General features: G+C 39.1%; 1 protein-coding gene across 4 annotated transcripts in view; it reads left to right on the plus strand.

Moving 5' to 3' along the window:
* WDR48 (WD repeat domain 48) overlaps positions 1 to 18,594 on the plus strand; it is a 43,733-nt gene that overhangs the window by 21,784 nt on the left and 3,355 nt on the right. For all 4 annotated transcript variants that reach the window (XM_012536028.3, XM_049693615.1, XM_033401958.2 and 1 more), the window contains 9 exons: positions 1,642 to 1,716; positions 2,647 to 2,749; positions 3,566 to 3,663; positions 8,746 to 8,853; positions 9,165 to 9,261; positions 11,340 to 11,435; positions 13,964 to 14,069; positions 14,966 to 15,053; positions 17,397 to 17,473. In XM_012536028.3, coding sequence (XP_012391482.2) covers positions 1,642 to 1,716; positions 2,647 to 2,749; positions 3,566 to 3,663; positions 8,746 to 8,853; positions 9,165 to 9,261; positions 11,340 to 11,435; positions 13,964 to 14,069; positions 14,966 to 15,053; positions 17,397 to 17,473 — 848 coding nt within the window. The remainder of the gene's footprint in view (positions 1 to 1,641; positions 1,717 to 2,646; positions 2,750 to 3,565; positions 3,664 to 8,745; positions 8,854 to 9,164; positions 9,262 to 11,339; positions 11,436 to 13,963; positions 14,070 to 14,965; positions 15,054 to 17,396; positions 17,474 to 18,594) is intronic.

Raw genomic sequence — 18,594 nt, forward strand, 5'->3', positions numbered from 1 at the left:
TACATGTGCTAGCCAAATACAGCAAAAACAATATTAAAACACAAATCAACTGTGAGGTTGTAAAAAGATACTTGTTAGTCACCCATAGAAGAAATGGCGATTTCATGGGTACATCAGGGATGGATGGCTCTCGCACTGGCGAATCCTAGTGAGCTGGCCCCAAAGTGCTCCTGAGCTCTCCTGGCTTTCCTAACCTGTCCTTAGAGGAGGAATATGAGGGGTTCAGGTATCTGAGAGTGGAGAGCAAAGCAGAAATTTGTCCACTGCCTCAAGAGGAGGATGTAGAAGAGTTCTCCTGAAGAAGAGGGGAAGCTGGTTCATATTCCAAACCATCACTGACTCAAAATAGTCCTGGGTGGTGGGTAAAAGGGTACTTGAGAAGCCATCCATATTGACACCTGCTAAAAGTGAAGCCTAGAAAATGGCCAGTCATCATTGACAAGATGTTCAGTCTCACCGATGTTCACAGAATTGCACATTAAGACAACGGTGAGGAGATTTCCAGGTTTAAAATGGAGGCATAAAGGCAGCACTCCCCCCCACCCCTTCTCAGAAATCATCTGAAAACAACAAGGAAAGCAGGAAACAATTGTAAATACTCATCATCTACGAAACTAAGTGACATCTGAAACCACAGTATAGGAGGAAGGACTGAAAAAGGGAATAGAGGTCAAATGAGATACTTGAGAGGATACCTGTGGTCTAAGAGCTCACATAATACTGGCCAGTTACAATTCTTTAAAACAGATGGCACAGCCTAATGGACAAAAGCAATAATCCTTTAGAGAAGCAAGAGAGTGGAGGCTAAAATACAGACACAGCATGTGTGCAGGAAGCACACTGATGGGGAGAGTCACGTATGGAGGAGAAACTGCATTGTGAGTCCCGCAGCTGCCAGGATCTCTTGGCTGTGGAGAAAAAGACTAGAAGTGTTTAGCACAGGCATAACCATGTTGTAAGGAGCATCACTTTGAAATGAAGAGGATTCCTACTTGCTAGTGGTTCAGCCCTGTCCCCATGTCTAAAAACCTGCAATTTCCTGGTGCAGGAAGAATAGTGGGCAAATGTAGAGTCATTCCATTTGCATAATGTATACATGGGTATATGTGTATTTTTATATGTATGGTATTTTAAAAATATAGGAGGACACAGTAAACTGTTCACAAAGTACAGTTGTATTCCTTAAGCAAATGTGTGGGGGGGTACATTATGTGGGTACTTTTCCTTTTGCTGTGTTGTTAGAATGGTTGTTTTGGTTTTTGCTACAAACATTTTCCAAGAAAAAAACATATTTCCTTGTTACTAAGAACATGAAGACAAAACACAGGAGTGACAAAACTAAAAAGTTATAGTAAGTCATCCTTTTGACTGTACCCATCTAGAACCCTTAAATTATCCACACTTAAAACTTTAAGCCACTGTTTTTGGTAAGTAGTCACCCCATTACACTTTTATAGGGCTATGAATTCCTATAGCAAAGAGACTCATTCTTCTGTGCATCCCTAGCTTTTAACACACGCTGTGGTATCGTCAGCACACAGATGTTGAATGAAGGAGTTGATATTTAATAGTGTATAGCTGGTCCTGGCAGTTCAGAAGAGTCAACATTCCACAAAGCAATATTTTTGTGCTTTATTTCAGATGGAGCTTGACAGATCAGCTGATCCCCCTCCTGCAATCTGGGTTGCAACAACGAAGTCTACAGTAAATAAATGGGTAAGTGAGCCACTGTATATCTGGCAAAGGTTTATAAACATGTGGTTTGTTACCACGGACCTCCCAGGTACCAGTAGCAAATGCTCAGTATGAGCCTGACTCTCAGCATGCTTTTGGACAGTGACAAAAATCTGAAAGCCCCTATGAATGCAGGTGTGATCCTAAGGATTGTACAAAAATTAAGGTCATAGTCAAAATGCAGCTTCTGACTTCTTTGTCAGGAGCCAAGGTACACATTTGATGTGCTTAGAATAAGCACTGTTCCCTGATAAAAACCAGTAAAGTACAGCTTTAAAGTAGTACAGCTTCTGATCTCATGAAGCTGTATTTGAAAAGAGGCAGCCCAAGTACCAACACAGCAGGGAAACTCTAGGATTCTGTTTTTCTAAACGTAGAGAAAGCAGGAAGTTGTTTTTTCAAATTAATTTCCTTATTCTTTATAGCATGAAGAACAGGTATAGAAATAAAGGATAAGCAGAGAGAAATCAAAAAAGTACTATTAATTCTTAAGTCTTAATTAGAGAAGATTTAAGTTTTCTTGCTTACCAGACTGTTTGTGGATAACAAAAGAGAAAGTGTTTGCGTTTATTCCTGTTTATATGTAGATCAAGTGGTCTTTCTCTGTACTTGTAAAAAAAAATGTTATATAACTTGTTTAAATTTCATTGTGCCAATTTGAGATCAACATAGCTTTACCTGGAAGAGTGCCTAGTCTTCTCTCCAAAAAGACAACATTCCCTTCTTAATTTTTGTTTTGTATTTTTTTAATCATTGGTAGGTAATTGTATTTTGTGACTATTTTTTGGTTGATGTTATTGTCGGTTTTTCTCATTTGTTCTTTGTTGTTGGTTTCTTTTTTGTTCTTTGTTTTTCTTGCCACTTTAAACTAATTGGCATAAAATGATTAAATAATGAATTTTGTTCCTTTAGACATTGAAAGGAATTCATAATTTTAGAGCCTCTGGAGATTATGACAATGACTGTACAAATCCTATAACAACCCTTTGTACACAACCCGACCAGGTTATTAAAGGTAAGTAAGGATATTGGAAGGTATTGTCCGTTTTACTGAAGTTAATTATACTTACGAAGAAATTGACAAAAATAAAGGAGATGACCTTCCTTTAAATGTAATCCTGATGTCAACAAAAGACTAATAGTATATTGGTTTGTTTTTAATAGAAGAAAAATATTTTTTAAATGCTTTTTAGTGACTTTAAAAATTGAGCTTTCTTGAGTTAATCTTTTTGCCCAGCATTAGAATAATTATGGTGTTGGTAAAGCCAGCAACCGCTTTGTAAAAGATATAAGATTTAATGTTGTCTTTTGGCACAAGCCAGAATGGTCAGATCTGGCCCCTGAATTCTGCATGCTACAACTGCGAGTGACAGCTCTGACTTTAAGGGGATTAAAAGTATTGAATGGTGTGTTTATCTATAGTTAAATGTCCACGCTGTGACCTTTAGGATGGAATGTCCATTCACGAAAAGGAAGATAGGAAACAAAAGTTAATGAGAGATAGGACTGATTCAGAGATTTCCTGTCATCATGTGGACTTTTCCTAGTGGGTAAAAAAATTATTAAGGGGTTTGTTCTTAATAATTTTCCACTAGTAGACCCTTGAAGTGAATGGAGAGTCTTTTAATCTGTTATTAAAATCAGACAGTTTTTCTTTGGTTAGCCTTAAATTGCCTTAGGTATAATTATATGGTATTCTGATTTACCTTCTCCTTTCTGGGGGCTAGTATGATTTACATTCTGTTACAATATATGCCAGTTAACATTATTGCTGTACTGTGAATTTAAATGCAGGATTGTTTTCCTAATTGTGTGAATTTGTTTCCTTTAGGGGGTGCTAGTATTATTCAGTGTCACATTCTTAATGATAAGAGACATATATTAACCAAAGATACCAATAATAATGTGGCATATTGGGATGTATTAAAGGTAAGTATCTTTTTGTAATTAAATATAGGTTATTGGATTATGTATCCCTTTAGTTTTTATTGTAGTCTGTGTGTGTATATGTGTTATATGTGTGTGTATATAAAATAACCAAGATAATTATCATATAAATAAAGATTTAATTGCAGCCTTATTTTGGGGTGGATATTTATATTCTTATGTGAATATTAGATAAGGCCATAGTTCATCTTTTTTTTTTTTTTTTTTTTTTTGCGGTACGCGGGCCTCTCACTGTTGTGGCCTCTCCCGTTGCGGAGCACAGGCTCCGGACGCGCAGGCTCAGTGGCCATGGCTCGTGGGCCCAGCCGCTCCGTGGCATGTGGGATCTTCCCGGACCGGGACACGAACCCGTGTCCCCTGCATCGGCAGGCGGACTCTCAACCACTGCACCACCAGGGAAGCCCCATAGTTTATCTTTTTAAGTACCCAGAATTTGAATGGAACCGTTTTCTCTGTTTAGTGTATTACAAACTGTGTTGTGCTGCCTTCCCTTAAAATGAAAACAACAGAGTTCCTCGTCCTTGAAACTGTTGACGTTTTGTCAGGGGGGGCGGGGGGGGCAGGGTAGGATCTGTCCTGTGCATTGTAGGATGTTTAGGAGCACCCCTTAGCCTCTACCCAGTAGATGCCAGTAACCACCTTCATCCCTATCCCCCACTTCAGTTACAACAACCAAAAATGTCTCTAGATATTGCCAAATGTTTAGGAGGAGGAAGGAAGAAGAAGGATGCAAAATCACCCTGGGTTGAGAACCACTGGAGTACACAAAATAGGTTTGGCCATTTCTTAGGATTTATAGCCATCACTGTGAGCAGCAGTTACTACTTTGGGTCATGTTACAGTGACTCCTTGGATAATTGAGATGTATTAAGCTGTTCAACCACATTATAAATAGCACTGAAGAAGTTATAGACAGATTGAAAAGTTTGCTTTTAGAATCCTGACAAATGTTCCTTCTTAGTGTTGTTGTTATATTTGTTCAAAAAATATTTCTGGGGCTTCTCTGGCGGCACAGTGGTTGAGAGTCCGCCTGCCAATGCAGGGGACACGGGTTCGTGCTCTGGTCTGGGAAGATCCCACATGCCGCGGAGTGGCTAGGCCTGTAAGCCATGGCCGCTGAGCCTGCGCGCGCGTCTGGAGCCTGTGCTCCGCAACAGGAGAGGCCACAACAGTAAGAGGTACGCATACCACAAAAAAAAAAAAAAAAAAATTCTGGAATGAATGAATACTGTGTGCACAGAACTGTGCTGAGGGTCACAAATGATGAAAAAGTGTATTTCATGATCCCTTTTTGTAGGAGGGACAACAGAGCACAAGATAGCTTATGGACAAAGGTGATTACTTACAACTGGAGAAATCAGGAGAACCTCACAGTGGAGAAATCGTTTGAACAGGGCCTTAAAGGATTCCAGCAGATGGATTATGGGAGGGCATTTTAGGAAGAGGGAGTGAATGGCAAAGGCACAAGAGGAAGGTAATCAAAACATACTTATTCAGGGCCAGGTGAACAGTTTTGTATAGCTGGAGACCAGAGTAAGTATAAGAGTAGTAGGGGTGTGTAAGGATGAAAGATGAGATTCACGTCATTTACCAAAAAGTCATGAATTTCAGGCTCCAGGCTTGGCCTTTCTTTGGTACTTCCTAAAGATTCTTAATCATAGATGATTTTAGAGCAGGAAAACCCTATGTTCAGAGCAGTAGCAGTATGTATCATGGGAAAGAAGCTGGAAGTCAGGAAGTCAGTTGTCTTAAGCATAGTGACTTCAGGATCTAAAGAAAGAGATGGATGAGTTTTGGCCACTGTGAAGCCTTGGAGAGATCCTGGCCAGACCGAAGACATCAGATCTCATTGTCCTCCAGGCCTTCCACCCTCCCCTGGAGTCCCTCAATAAGACGATTTGATCCAAAAATAAAAGAAGAGACAGATGTTGGGTATATTTTAAAGGAAGAATTGAAAAGATCTGGTATTTTGGTTAGGTTCCTGGTTATAAGGAACAGAGGTTCACTTAAGTTAACTTCTGGATCCAAAGAATAAACACATTTCTTTCTCGGAAAAGGGGACTGTCTCTGAATGGAAACCTTGGCCTGACTAACACATTCCCCCACTGTGGCGCAGCTGTGTGGGAAATCACATTACAGAACAGTTGCTTGGTGAGCATGGCTTCAGAACAAGAGACCTTAGTTGAGTGGAAAATTTAATTGCAGTAGGCTCCAAAAATTCCGATTGGTTTTTTTCCCTACAGTAGAGATGTGCTTGTCAGGGGACCAGAAACTCACGTTTGTTTCAGAGAGGGGTTCTGTGAAGACGGAGAGGATTCAGAATAGCCCTAAAGGACCTCATCAGTAGGAATTTGGCTGCTTCACCACTAATGTGGCCCTAGCTCTGCCCTGTGGCTAGGCTTTACCTCATGCTGCGCAGCATCTGATGTTCTCCAGAGTATCTAACAAAGTCAAATCGAGCCAGTTCCTCTTTGATTTTCTGCCTATGAGTCTGATGTCCTCTCTTGGTCTAATTAGCTGAAGACTGAGTAGAGTCCTGCTGTCTGAATGGGAGGTAGTTCTACTTAGATGGGGCGCTCAGCTGGCATGCACCATCATTGGCATTTTTGTGTCCCTGGCAGCTTCCCATATCCAGACACTAGACCTTGAGGTTTTAAGATCAAGTGATCAGGCAAAATAGACATGGCATTATACAGAAATATGGAAGTCAGGAGTATTTAGGACCATATGCTCAGAGTTAGAGCTGCATTCTGACCTTGGCTCTGCCAGCTACTAGCCAAGTGATCTCCAGAACATGCTTACCTTTGTCTTTATTCCTAAAATCTGGATGGTCCATATTTCTTGGTAATGTTAAGGGGGTGTTTGAGAAGTATTTACTGTAGTGACTGACACATAATAGTTAGGAGGCTGTTGTACTAATACAGGCGAAATATCGGATATTCCTCTAGAGTGGGGTGGGAACAAGGGGAAAAAAACAGAATGATTAGAAAGAGATTTAGGCCTATAGATAAGAGTGATGCTTGAATAAAAGGGAGTATCAAGAAAAGGAAGGAGCAGAGATTAGCCTAGGTTTCGGGATTAGTTTGGTGAGTGGAAGTGATACAGAGAACATAAGAGGAGAAAGCATTGTTGGGCGAAAGGGACATGGTGAGAAAGACAACGGATTTGGATTTATGTGAGATATCTGGGTAGAGGTGTTTGCTGGGCAGAGAGCTATACAACCTAATGCACGAATGAAAGAACTGGGCTGGAGAAATCGGTTCAGCCGTCTTCAGCTGTGGATTATAATTGGAGCCATGAGAAAGGTCAGAGTTCCTAAGGGATACATCTATACTGAAAATAGAACAAACCAAGTCATCTCCCTTTCAAGAATTTTTAGAAAAAGAGGAAGCCACAAAGGTGTGTAATAAAAAGGGGTAAGAAAACGAAGAGCTCAAGGACTAATTAAGCGTTTCAGAAAGGAGCTTGTGGTTAGCTGCATTGGCCTGCTGAGAGTTTGTGTGAGACACTGGAATGGAACGTGCACATGCATCTAGCCAATAAAGAGGATGGTGTCTGGGGAGAGCAGTTTCTAGGGAGATCTAAGGGCAAAAGCCAGATAGAGTGGGTTGAATAGTGTTTGGGAGGTGAAGAAACAGAATTTGAGGGGAGACAGTCTTAGATGAAATTTGGCTTTGGTGAGATGGGCAGGAAAGGCAGTAGCTGGAGAAGATTTAGGCATGAGAAGGTCAAGGGAAGGTTTTGTTTTGGTGTTTAGGCATTTTTAAGATGGGAGAAATTTGATCATGGTTCACTGTTCGTGAGGAGAAGCCCGTAGACACATGAGAAAGTAAATGATGGTACAAGGTCCCCAAGAAGCAAGAGGTGAGGGGATCCAGAGCACAGAAAGGAGGGACACCTTTTTCCTTGCACCAGGAAGAACAGTAGCAGAAAGTTAAGAGGATTCTGTCAAGGCTTCTCTTTTTTTGAGAAGTAGAGGTCAGAGTCATGTGCTGGGGGTAGTGAGGGAGGTGGTGGCAGCAAGGTCAGGGGTATGAGGAGAGTAGAGATTTGACAAAGATGTTGTGGAGGACTGACTTTGGAAACAAGTTCCAGGTAGCATTAATGACTGTACATTTATAGTGGGAATACTATCAAGGATTTGAGAGGCCATCTTGTCCTGTGTGTTGTCCATGTGGATGTTCATATTGTCCAGGATGCAAGCAAGATCTCAAGATGGGTTTTAAGACATTATGCCAGGCTCAAGTTGCCATTGAATGAGGGAGATGAGGGAGAGTGAGCACAGAGGTTGCTAGATGGCTGTGAGGAAAAGGGTACGGTTTACTGCAGCTAAATGATACGGGCTCAAAGAAATAGGAGTTTTTACACAGTGATGGTGGAATGATGGTCTCTGTATGCCATTAGAGAGTTACGGGATGTAGGAGAAGATGCAGAGTCACCCTTTGAGAAGACAGCTGATGAGATGGGACCCTCAGGAAAGAGCCAGTTTGCTGTTAGGAAGAATAGGTAGAGGGAACATTCTGTGATATTGTTCAGGATTGAGATGAACTGTGATTGGAAATGCTCCATGGCACGAGGGGACATTCAGGACATACTTTTGGGGAGCATAGATATTTAGGGAATGAATAAAAAGGATTGTAATGGTCAAGAAAGAGAAACTTAAAATTGCTGCCTATATTATAGCTGTTGTCTGAAGGTATTGATAGCTTCACAATTCTCCTAAAGTGCTTATAAACTGTTATTTGTTCCTTGAAGATTTTTTTTGCTTCATTTGACATTGCTTCCTGATAAGTGTGGTGGTATACTATATCAGTATGAGCAAAATTAGGTTACAGTTTCCCAAAAAAGAACAGTTTGTGGTTTTTTAATTTAAAATTTTAATAGGATGTAGTTACTTAAAGGTAAATGCTTTAAGATAAAAATATTTGACCATGTTCTTTTTGGAATGTATTTAAGACTCCATTATATTTAGGCAAATGTGTAAAATTTTGAGTAGCTAAGTCAGAATCAAATCAGTTGACCACTTAACATTGATAATTATCATACTTTATTTTTGATGTATAGGCATGTAAAGTTGAAGATCTGGGCAAAGTGGATTTTGAAGATGAAATTAAGAAAAGATTTAAGATGGTGTATGTACCAAATTGGTTCTCAGTAGACTTAAAAACAGGGGTAAGTTAGCAATTGATATTTGTGCGATTTGGGATAGTTGAAAATTTCTAATATAGCTCAAAATTAAGTATGATTAGTTATAGAGTCCTGTGTTTTTATGTATGAAAGGAAAAAATTTTATGCAGTTTAAATGCCTTTTCATATGCCAGTATATTAAATTGTAGTTGCATTGAATCACGCAGAAACACATTTTGGTTCTGAATCTGTGGCTTAGCACTTTAGTTAAATACTACAAATAAGTAATGGTTTAGAGACTTATTTGGAGAATGTATTCACATGGAATGTCACTAACAATTTTTTTCTTTTGACAGATGTTGACAATTACTTTGGATGAGAGTGACTGTTTTGCTGCTTGGGTTTCTGCAAAAGATGCTGGCTTTAGCAGCCCTGACGGGTCAGATCCAAAACGTGAGTTTAAGTGTCCTTCTTTCCCTTTCTCCTTCCAAAAGAGAAGGTGGATCTGTGCTGTTTTTTTATGGGCTCATCTTTTTTTTTTAAACAATATTTGGGTTTTTCAAAAATCATTTTTCAAGAAACTTGTATATTCTCTCATATGGAAATGGAAAATACTATTCATTTTAAATGTTTTGGGGATCTTGATTTTTCTCACAATCTATGGCTTAGCTTTAACAATTAAACATGCAGCACACTCTCTACCCTTAAACCATGTGGGAAGTCTGTTAGGTTAGGAAAGTGAATGTAGGAAACAGTTTTTCCCCCCCGATTTAAAAAAAAATTATTGAAGTATAATTGACATATAATGTATTAGTTTCAGATGTACAATATAATGATTCAATAGTTGTATATATTGTAAAATAATCACTACAATAAGTCTAGTTAACATCCATCACCATACACAGAAAATTTTTTTTTCTAAATGAGAATTTTTAGGATCTACTCTCTTAGCACCTTTCAAATATGTAATACAGTATTAGTAACTACAGTTGCCACACTGTATATTACGTCCCCATGACTTATTTATTTTATAACTGGAAGATTGTACCTTTTGACCCCCTTCACCCATTTTACCCATTCCATTACTCCCCACATCTGGCAACCATCAATCTGTTCTCTGTATCTGTGAGCTTTGTTTTTTGGCTTTTTTGTTTTTAGATTCCACATATAAGTGGTATTTGTCTTTCTGTGTCTGACATGTTTCACTTAACCATAATGCCTTCACGGTTCATCCTTGTTGTCGCAAATGGCAAGACTTCATTCTTTTTTATGACTGAATAATATTTCTGTGTGTGTGTGTGTGTGGTGTGTGTGTGTGTGTGTATCACATTTTCTTTACCCATTCATCCATCAGTGGACAATGAGGTTGTTTCTAATATCTTGGCTATTGCAAATAGTGCTGCAGTGAACATGGGGGTGCATATATCTTTTTGAATTAGTGGTTTCCTTTTCTTTGGATAAATAGTCAGAAGTGGAATTACTAGATATAATAGTTTTATTTTTGAGGAACTGCCGTACTGTTGTCCACAGTGGCTTCACCAATTTACATTCCCATCAGTAGTGCACAAGGATTCCTGTTTCTCCATGTACTCTCAAACATTTGTTATTTGTGGTCTTTTTGATAATAGCCACTCTGACAGGTGTGAGGTGATATGTCATTGTGGTTTTGATTTGCATTTCCCTGGTGATTAATGATGTTGAGCATCTTTTCATGTACCTGTTGACTGTCTGTGTCTTCTTTGGAAAAATGTCTATTCAGATCTTCTACCCATTTTTTAATCAGATTGTTCAGTTTTTTTGCTATTGAGTTGTACGAATTTTTTATATATTTTGGATATTAACCCCTTTCAGATACATGATTTGCAAATATTTTCTTCCATTCACTAGGTTGCCTTTTCATTTTGTTGATGATTTCCTTTGCTCTGCAGAAGCTTTTAGTTTGATGTAGTCCCACTTGTTTATTTTTGCCTTCATTGCCCTTGCTTTTGGTGTCAGATCCAAAAAAATCATTGCCAAGACCATTGTCAGCGAGCGTACTGCCTGTGTTTTCTTCTAGGAGTTTTATGGTTTCAGGTCTTACATCAAGTCTTTAATCCATATTGAGTTAATTCTTGTGCATGTTGAGAAGAGACTCATCTTCATAAGAGTCTATTACATTTTGTTGATTATGAATGTAGCATGTAGAAATACCTGATATATATAAATATAGTGTATTGGCTTTGTATGGAAATAGCCCTTTAAAGACTATAGTTGCTGTTTTTGTTTGTTCATTTTTAAAGAATGGCTATATCTGAACAACCAAATAGAATATGTGTTTGCTCCATATTATCACAGCTTTAAACATTCTAAGATAAAATTTTAATAGACTTCGTGATATCTCTAAATCTTGCTTTTAAACATCCTTGGCATTGGGTTAAGAATGTAACATCAGAGTTTGTGGAAATTTTTAATTTTTACTTCTTTCCCTCTATTTTTAGGTTAAAGCTAATGATTCTCTTTTCCATTTCTTTTTTATATTAACTCTTTTGCAGTGAACTTAGGCGGACTTTTACTCCAGGCCCTCCTAGAATATTGGCCTAGGACGCATGTGAATCCAATAGATGAAGAAGAAAATGAAGTAAACCATGGTTCGTGTTTTTATATCAGGATAATTGATTTAAAATTTACTCAGAAGTTAAGGATACTTAGATTGTTTGTTATCCTGAGAATGTTTTCTTAAAAAAATTATTTTAAGCATTTGCTAAAGTGTGACATAATAAATATATGTGATGTGCCCAATTTACTGCCCTCCCTTCCACATCCTAGAGAACATCCATCCAGTCTTAACTGAGATTCCAAGAGAGCTTTTAATCAGTGAGATTCTATACACAAGATATATAGAATAAACCCTGTGTATTCAAATGACCTTTGTCCTTAAACGTAGGCAGCTTAGCAGGGTTATTCCAAAGATATTTCTTAGGGTATCCATGGACCAGCTAGATTTACCTCCAGTGCTCGCTAATTAACATCAAAAAGCCAGGTTTGTCCTTATGTAGTCAAACTTCACATTGGCTTGAAATGTAGATATTACCTAGTCTGATGATCTACCTGATCTTGGCTCAAAAATTCAAATCCCAACTCAGAAGTGTCAGGTTAAGTGAATGAGTATGTGTAAAGAATTAATGTCATTGAGGGCATTGAAAAGCTTTGTGTGCCACAGGCAGTGGCAGTAACTTTATCTGGGAAGCAGAGGAGAATTTGGCTCAGTTTCATTAAAGAAAGGGGAAAAGAAATCTTAAAATTTCACAACTCGTATGTAACCTTAAGTCCCACCCACTGAGGACTTATCTGCTGAAGATTCTCTGAAGATTGCCCACTTACGGTGGTCACCAGTGATGAGGACCTCCTGCCAGAGACTTTGTTCTGGCTGACTGATTCATCCAGAATGATTTTTGGAGTTTAAATCTGTTTTGCAAGGATGACATACCTCTTTCTCTGAAAGCCAGTCTCCTGATGTCCCTGTCATAGAGAGGGCACTGACCCCACCCGTGATGTCATTTCTTTTGTCACCTGGCCCACTTTATTCCCCTTTAGAATTGTACAGTGGGCTGTGAGCCAGAGAAATTCAGTGGAAATTTCTCTTCACAGAGGGTTGAGCAAGCTAGGTTCTGGTATGGGCTCTGCCATTTATCAGCCATGTAGTTATGGGCATGTCATTTCCTGTTCTTGGCTTGTTTTTCTCCATCTGTAACATGACAGGGTGCCCTCAGAGGCCCAAGTAGCAATAATACATATTAAGTAATGAAAAAACAGTGGTACAGGGACTTCCCTGGTGGTCCAGTGGTTAAGACTTTGCCTTCCAATGCAGGGGTTGCGGGTTCAATCCCTGGTCGGGGACCTAATATCCCACATGCCTCGCAGCCAAAAAACCAAAACATAAAGCAGAAGCAATACTGTAACAAATTCAATAAAGACTTTAAAAAAATCAAAAAAAATCTTTAAAAACAAAACAAAAAACAGTGGCACAGAGTAGGGTGGTGTGATGAATTGGGGGATTGGGATTGACGTATATTCGCCAATATGTATAAAATAGATGACTAATAAGAACCTGCTATATAAAATAAAACAAAATTCAAAGAAAAAGATCAAAAAAACAAAACAGTGGCACAATCAGCACCTCTTGGATCCAGGCTTTGGTTGGGGGTATAAAGAAAAAGTCACAGGAAACCCCAAATCATCCTTAAAATCAAACTGGCATAGTAAAGGCAGGGCAGGACCCAGCCAGAGCTCAGGACACTGCACACTCTATGTGTCTGGTAATCTTCTGCTACACCTGCACCATGCTCAGTGGATACTCAAGAGCTGCTTAGATTATACTTGGGGAGCAGTTCAAGTATTCTGAGGCCTGTATTGTGTTGCAGGTGGGGGTAATAAAGATAAATGGGCATGGACCCTACCCTTCAGGGACTGGCATTCTGGTTGGGCAAAGGGCCGCTTACATCAGCATTATGAGATCAGAGAGTAGGTTCTGTGAGAGAGGTTCTGAGAGTGCTGTAAGGTTGCAGAGGGCAAGACTGCTTCCAGATTCGTCAGGGAAGTGTTTATGCACAAGCTGGCACTTGAGTGGGGGTCGACGGCACTCCGTTCAAAAGATTACAAAGAAAGCAGAGTGAAATGAAGTCTGCAGAGAGCAGTTAAAATGAGATTATTACCTCTTTGAGGTTTTGTTTTTCACTGATACCTCTGCCATTAGTTGTGACTGCCGTTAACCATAAAGTTTTTTCTGACAGAAATTTTTCTGAGCTCGGCATTTTACCGGCCCCATCCCGTCCCTGCAGCAAAAAAAGAGCAGATCATCGTTTATAAAGAGGCTGTCCTGTACTTACCTGTGGCTGAATAGACGGTTATGTTTTTGTCTCAAATCTCAGACATTAATCTCTTCTGTTAAAATCCTCTAAAATGTAGTCATTTCTCATGAGGTACATCCCAAGTTGCCATATTTCTTATTTTCAAGAATTTAACTTTGTTTTTTTACCTTTATTTTTGTCTCTGACTGACGTACAGGATTTTGACTTAAAAAATCTTGCAATGGTTGGGCTCTGTGGAAATGAAATGTTTAGAGTCTGTGTTTTTAGCATTAACTCTGGATCCTGACACCATCTGTACCTTTTCCTAGTAAATGGGGAGCAGGAGAACCGAGTACAGAAGGGAAATGGCTATTTCCAGGTGCCCCCACACACTCCTGTGATCTTTGGTGAAGCTGGAGGTCGCACCTTGTTCAGGTATGGGTAAGAAGGGCTAAGAAGGCATCCTGTTTGCCAAGAACTATTCATTCAAGCACATGTTTAACTTCTAGAGGTGTCAGGGGTTTGGAAGCTTCTTCATCTCCATGACATAGTTAAGTGTCTGGTGCTATTAGACCCCATTCTAATTGTGAGCTGAGCCTCTAGTGTTCAAATGAGGTTGATAGCTTGCCTTGAGGCAGCTTCTTAGTGGTTTCTGCAGGAAACCATCACCGGAAGTGTCTGCCCACAGGACAGCATCAGAGTAGATAACTTCCCTCAGGCTTGGCCAGGGGAGATGGACTGGGCTGCTCTTGGGAACTGTTGTGCCCAACAGTGGCCCGACCTGAGGAGTGAGGCAGTCCTTCATGAGGCCCTGCACGCAAGAGCTAGACTGGCTTCATCTCCAAGTTGCCAGCCAAGGCCCAGGGAGAGTCATGGGGGAAAGCCTACTAGAGTCTTCTGTAGGGCCAGAAGTAAGAAAAATGTTTGTCTTGCCCTTGAGGGCAGAATTTTCTTCCTTTATGATGGTTTCCTGAGAGTGTGGTTACCAAAAATAAACCTGACCCCCATTGTGTGTGGAGTGCCACACTCTGTAGCACTGGCAGACGACCTTTCTCAAGTGCTTTGCCTATACCCAGGTTCCTATCCTCACCCAGGGAATCAGGCAGCTGTAGTATATGTCTGGCCTCAAAATCTGGGGGCCTGAGTTTTAGGACTTGCTCTCCCTCTTAGCAGAGTGAGTCATTCTGCCTGCCTTCACTTTATTTCCTCAGCTGTCAAGTGAGGGTTATCCTAAATGAACTCTGTAACAGTCCCTCCCTCTAACGTTTATTGACAATGATTTTGGGATCTGTGCTTGTTTTGTCACTTACTACCTGTTGGATTATGTTTAGGCTGCTCTGCCGAGACTCTGGGGGTGAGACTGAGTCCATGCTTCTGAATGAGACAGTGCCACAATGGGTAATTGACATCACTGTGGATGTAAGTATCCTCCATTCCCACTTTGCCCTTTTATTTTTTTCCAAATCATGAAGACAATTAAGAACTACTTTAGACTGTGTAATCTTTAATTAAAACTACACTACCAAGTGGAATCCTCTTCTGCTTCCCTGCAGTTCCAAAGTTTCAGAAGAAGTATTAATAATTATTTATATATCTCTTTATGTCTTTAAATTATATAAATAATATATGCTTATCAAAGAAAATAATAAATGAATAAGGTGAAATTCCCATCCCTTTCCCAATCACTGTTTCTCTTTTATTCACTCCCTATTCTTCTTCCCAGAGGTAGTAAATATTAGTAGTTTAATGCATAGCCTTCAGTAGTTTTTTCTGTGCGTACACAAGCATATATTATTTGTGTATATATGTGTGTGTGTATAGATCATTTTATTTTGCACAAAATCTCCTACTATATATACTGTTCTGCAACTTGATTTTTTTGTTTTTTTTTTTCTCTTCTCTCTTAAAAATATATCTTGGACATTTTTTCATGTCTGTATATGGATCATTCCTTTTTAATGACTGCAAGGTATTCCATTGTATAAATGTACCAAGATCTATTTAGCCAGTCCCTATAAATGGACATTTAGGTTGTACCCAGTGTTTTCTATTACAAACAATGCTTCAGTGAACATCCTTGTACATATATCTTTGTGTACTTTTTAGGATAAATTCCTAGAAGTGGAATTGCTGGATCAAAGGGTATGCACATTTTAAATTTCGATAGATGTGGCCAAATTGCCCTCCACAAAGGCTGTACCAGTTTACACTCTTACCAACAGTGTATGAGTGCCCAGTGCTGGATACTTACAATCTTTGCTGAAAGATAGGCAGATTTTTGTTTTATAGGCAGATATTATCTCATTGTTTTAATGTGTTTTTTGGTTTTGGTTTCATTTGTGGTGAGGTTAAGCATCTTTTCACGTTGGCCATTTTTATTTCTTCTTTTGTGGATTGCCTATTTGCATTCTTTACTCAGTTTTCTATTGGGTTATTTGTCTTTCTTACTGACTTGTAGGCGTTGTTCATATTCAATATTAACCCTTTGACTATTATCTTGCCTCTCAATTGAATTTTACTTTGTTCATGATGTCTTTTGGCAGGCAAAGAGTTTTAATTTTTATATGACCAGATCCTTTTTGACTCTGAGTTTCATGTCTTGCTTAGGTATTTCCCACTTCAAAGTAGCAAAAATGTTCTCTTCTTGTATTCTCTTCTAGTATGTTTATGATAATGGTTTGTGTCTAGATCTTCAGTCTATTAGAATTTATTCTGTTTGGTGTGAAGTAGAATGCTAACTTTCTCCAAATGGATAGCCAGTGTGCCAACACAATATATTGAATAAACTTTTGCTACTAATTTGAAATGCTATCTTTATCATATACTAAATTTCTATACACACATGGGTCTGTTTCTAGACTCTTTTATGTGCTGTTGACCTATATTTCTAAAGATATATGAAAAGAGATTTAATCTCTAGAACCTGCAGAAAATTCATTTCCTGTCCCAGATATACCTCCAAGAACTTAAAACTGGTCTGACACCTGGTAGATATTCTGTGGTCCTCTCTAAATCCGAGCTCCCCATAAACCACAACTTCCTTTGAGTGTTAAACTCACCTGGATGCATTGCTGACTTTAGGCCTGTGGCTCATTCCTCAGAGGAGACATCCAGACAGGATATGATATGGAGGCTCGGAGAGGATTAATCCCCAGAGAAAAGATGACCAATTAATTTTATCCTTCATCTAAGTATGTGGTTTACCTCATGGTGGACATCTAGGTGGTTGGCTGAAGTTTCCACTCATTTAAAACCTCAGACCTTACTCTGATGTCAGAGGAAAAGAAAGTGGGAGGACTCTGATTGGCCTTTTCAGTTGGATAATGGGCCTCACCAGCGTAGAGCATATGGTTTTGCTCAAAGGTGAATGTTGTGGGTTTCTCGCAAGACACTTAATTTTTTGTTTGGGCATTTTAATGTAGAACTCAGATTTTGGTTTGTATAGCTTAAAGAATTAAAATTTGTTTCCTTTTCATTCCTTGAATTGTTAATAGAGAAGATCCATGCTGCAATTTCATATTGCCACTGACATTGCATATAATTTGTCTTTATGTATCTTTTATTACAAAATGAAACATTATACTTTTCTGATACCTTTTTACTAAGGCTGACGTAGATAATTTGATTGCTTATTATAAATTTCATAGACAGTCACTTTTAATTGTGAAATAACTTAACTTGTGGATGGTTTTCCTGTTGACATCATTTTAGTTTATCAGCTAACAGAAACTATCTTACCTTTTTTCACTTTTCATGTTTCAGAAAAATATGCCCAAATTCAACAAAATTCCTTTCTACCTCCAACCTCATGCATCTTCAGGAGCAAAAACCTTAAAAAAGTAAGTAAATGGAGTGTCATGTGATACTTTGATCTAATTTATTGCCAGAGATTTTTAAAAATTCCTTATAATTGCTTTTATAGCACAGGAGGCAAGTACTAGATCTAAGGCTAATTTCATAATATTGAAAGTTTATATAATTTAACCATATACCAAGTACCTACTGTGGCCAGCTGCAGATGTTCAAAATAAGTAAAACATGGATTTTGTCTCTCATAGTTTAGGACACAGTCTGTGTATAGTAACTGCTTTTATGGATACTTACGGAATGATGAGTGTAGGGGAAAGAAATGAATTTTTGGCTGTAGCTTTCCAGAAAGCTTTCTTGAAGGACATGGAATTTGAGCTGGACATGTAAGGATGGATAGAACTTCAAGAGAGAGATATTCCAGGTCCAGAAAATGGTTCGATCAGGGATGTGGAAGTAGGAGCCTGCATAAGATATTGAAATTGTCAAGGACCTGTGTAGCTGCAGCATAGGATGGAGGGGTGGCCAGGAGATGCTAGGAGGGGAGTCAGAAAGAACATTCAAGGTTTCACTGATGTGTATCCCAGCAAGTAGAATCAGTAGGACTTTAAAACCTTTTGTTAGAGAGATTTCCAAACATATGCAAAAAAAGACAATAGGAGAATGAACCCCCATTATCCCATCACACAGCTTAAATAATTCTCAACATATGGCTAAACATTTTGTTTCATCTATACCTCTACCTGCCCTCCCTCCCACTGAACCCACCTGCCTACACACACATACACACACACACACACACACGATTATTTTAAAGCAAGTTCTGGATATCACTTCAACTAGGTTTAATGACTGAAGTTCAGGATGACTTTCAGAGTATGAGCCTTAGCTACTTGGTTTGACCATTATTAACTGATGTCAGAGATACAGAAGTAGGCTTGGGGGTAAGGAAATTGCTGAATCTAGTTTTGGACATGTAGAGTTTGAGGTGCCTTTGGGACATCCAGCTGGAGCTGCCTAGCTAGCTGTTGTGTTGGTAGGTCTGGAGATCAGACAGGCAGTTGAAACTCAAGGGCTTGGCTATAGGAGGAGGAAGCCTTGGGAGAAATGAGCACATATATCATCGGAGCCTGGTAAGCACCAGGGGCTGCCT

This window comes from Orcinus orca, chromosome 10 (assembly GCF_937001465.1).
Source record: "Orcinus orca chromosome 10, mOrcOrc1.1, whole genome shotgun sequence".
Taxonomy (NCBI): Eukaryota; Metazoa; Chordata; class Mammalia; order Artiodactyla; family Delphinidae; genus Orcinus; species Orcinus orca.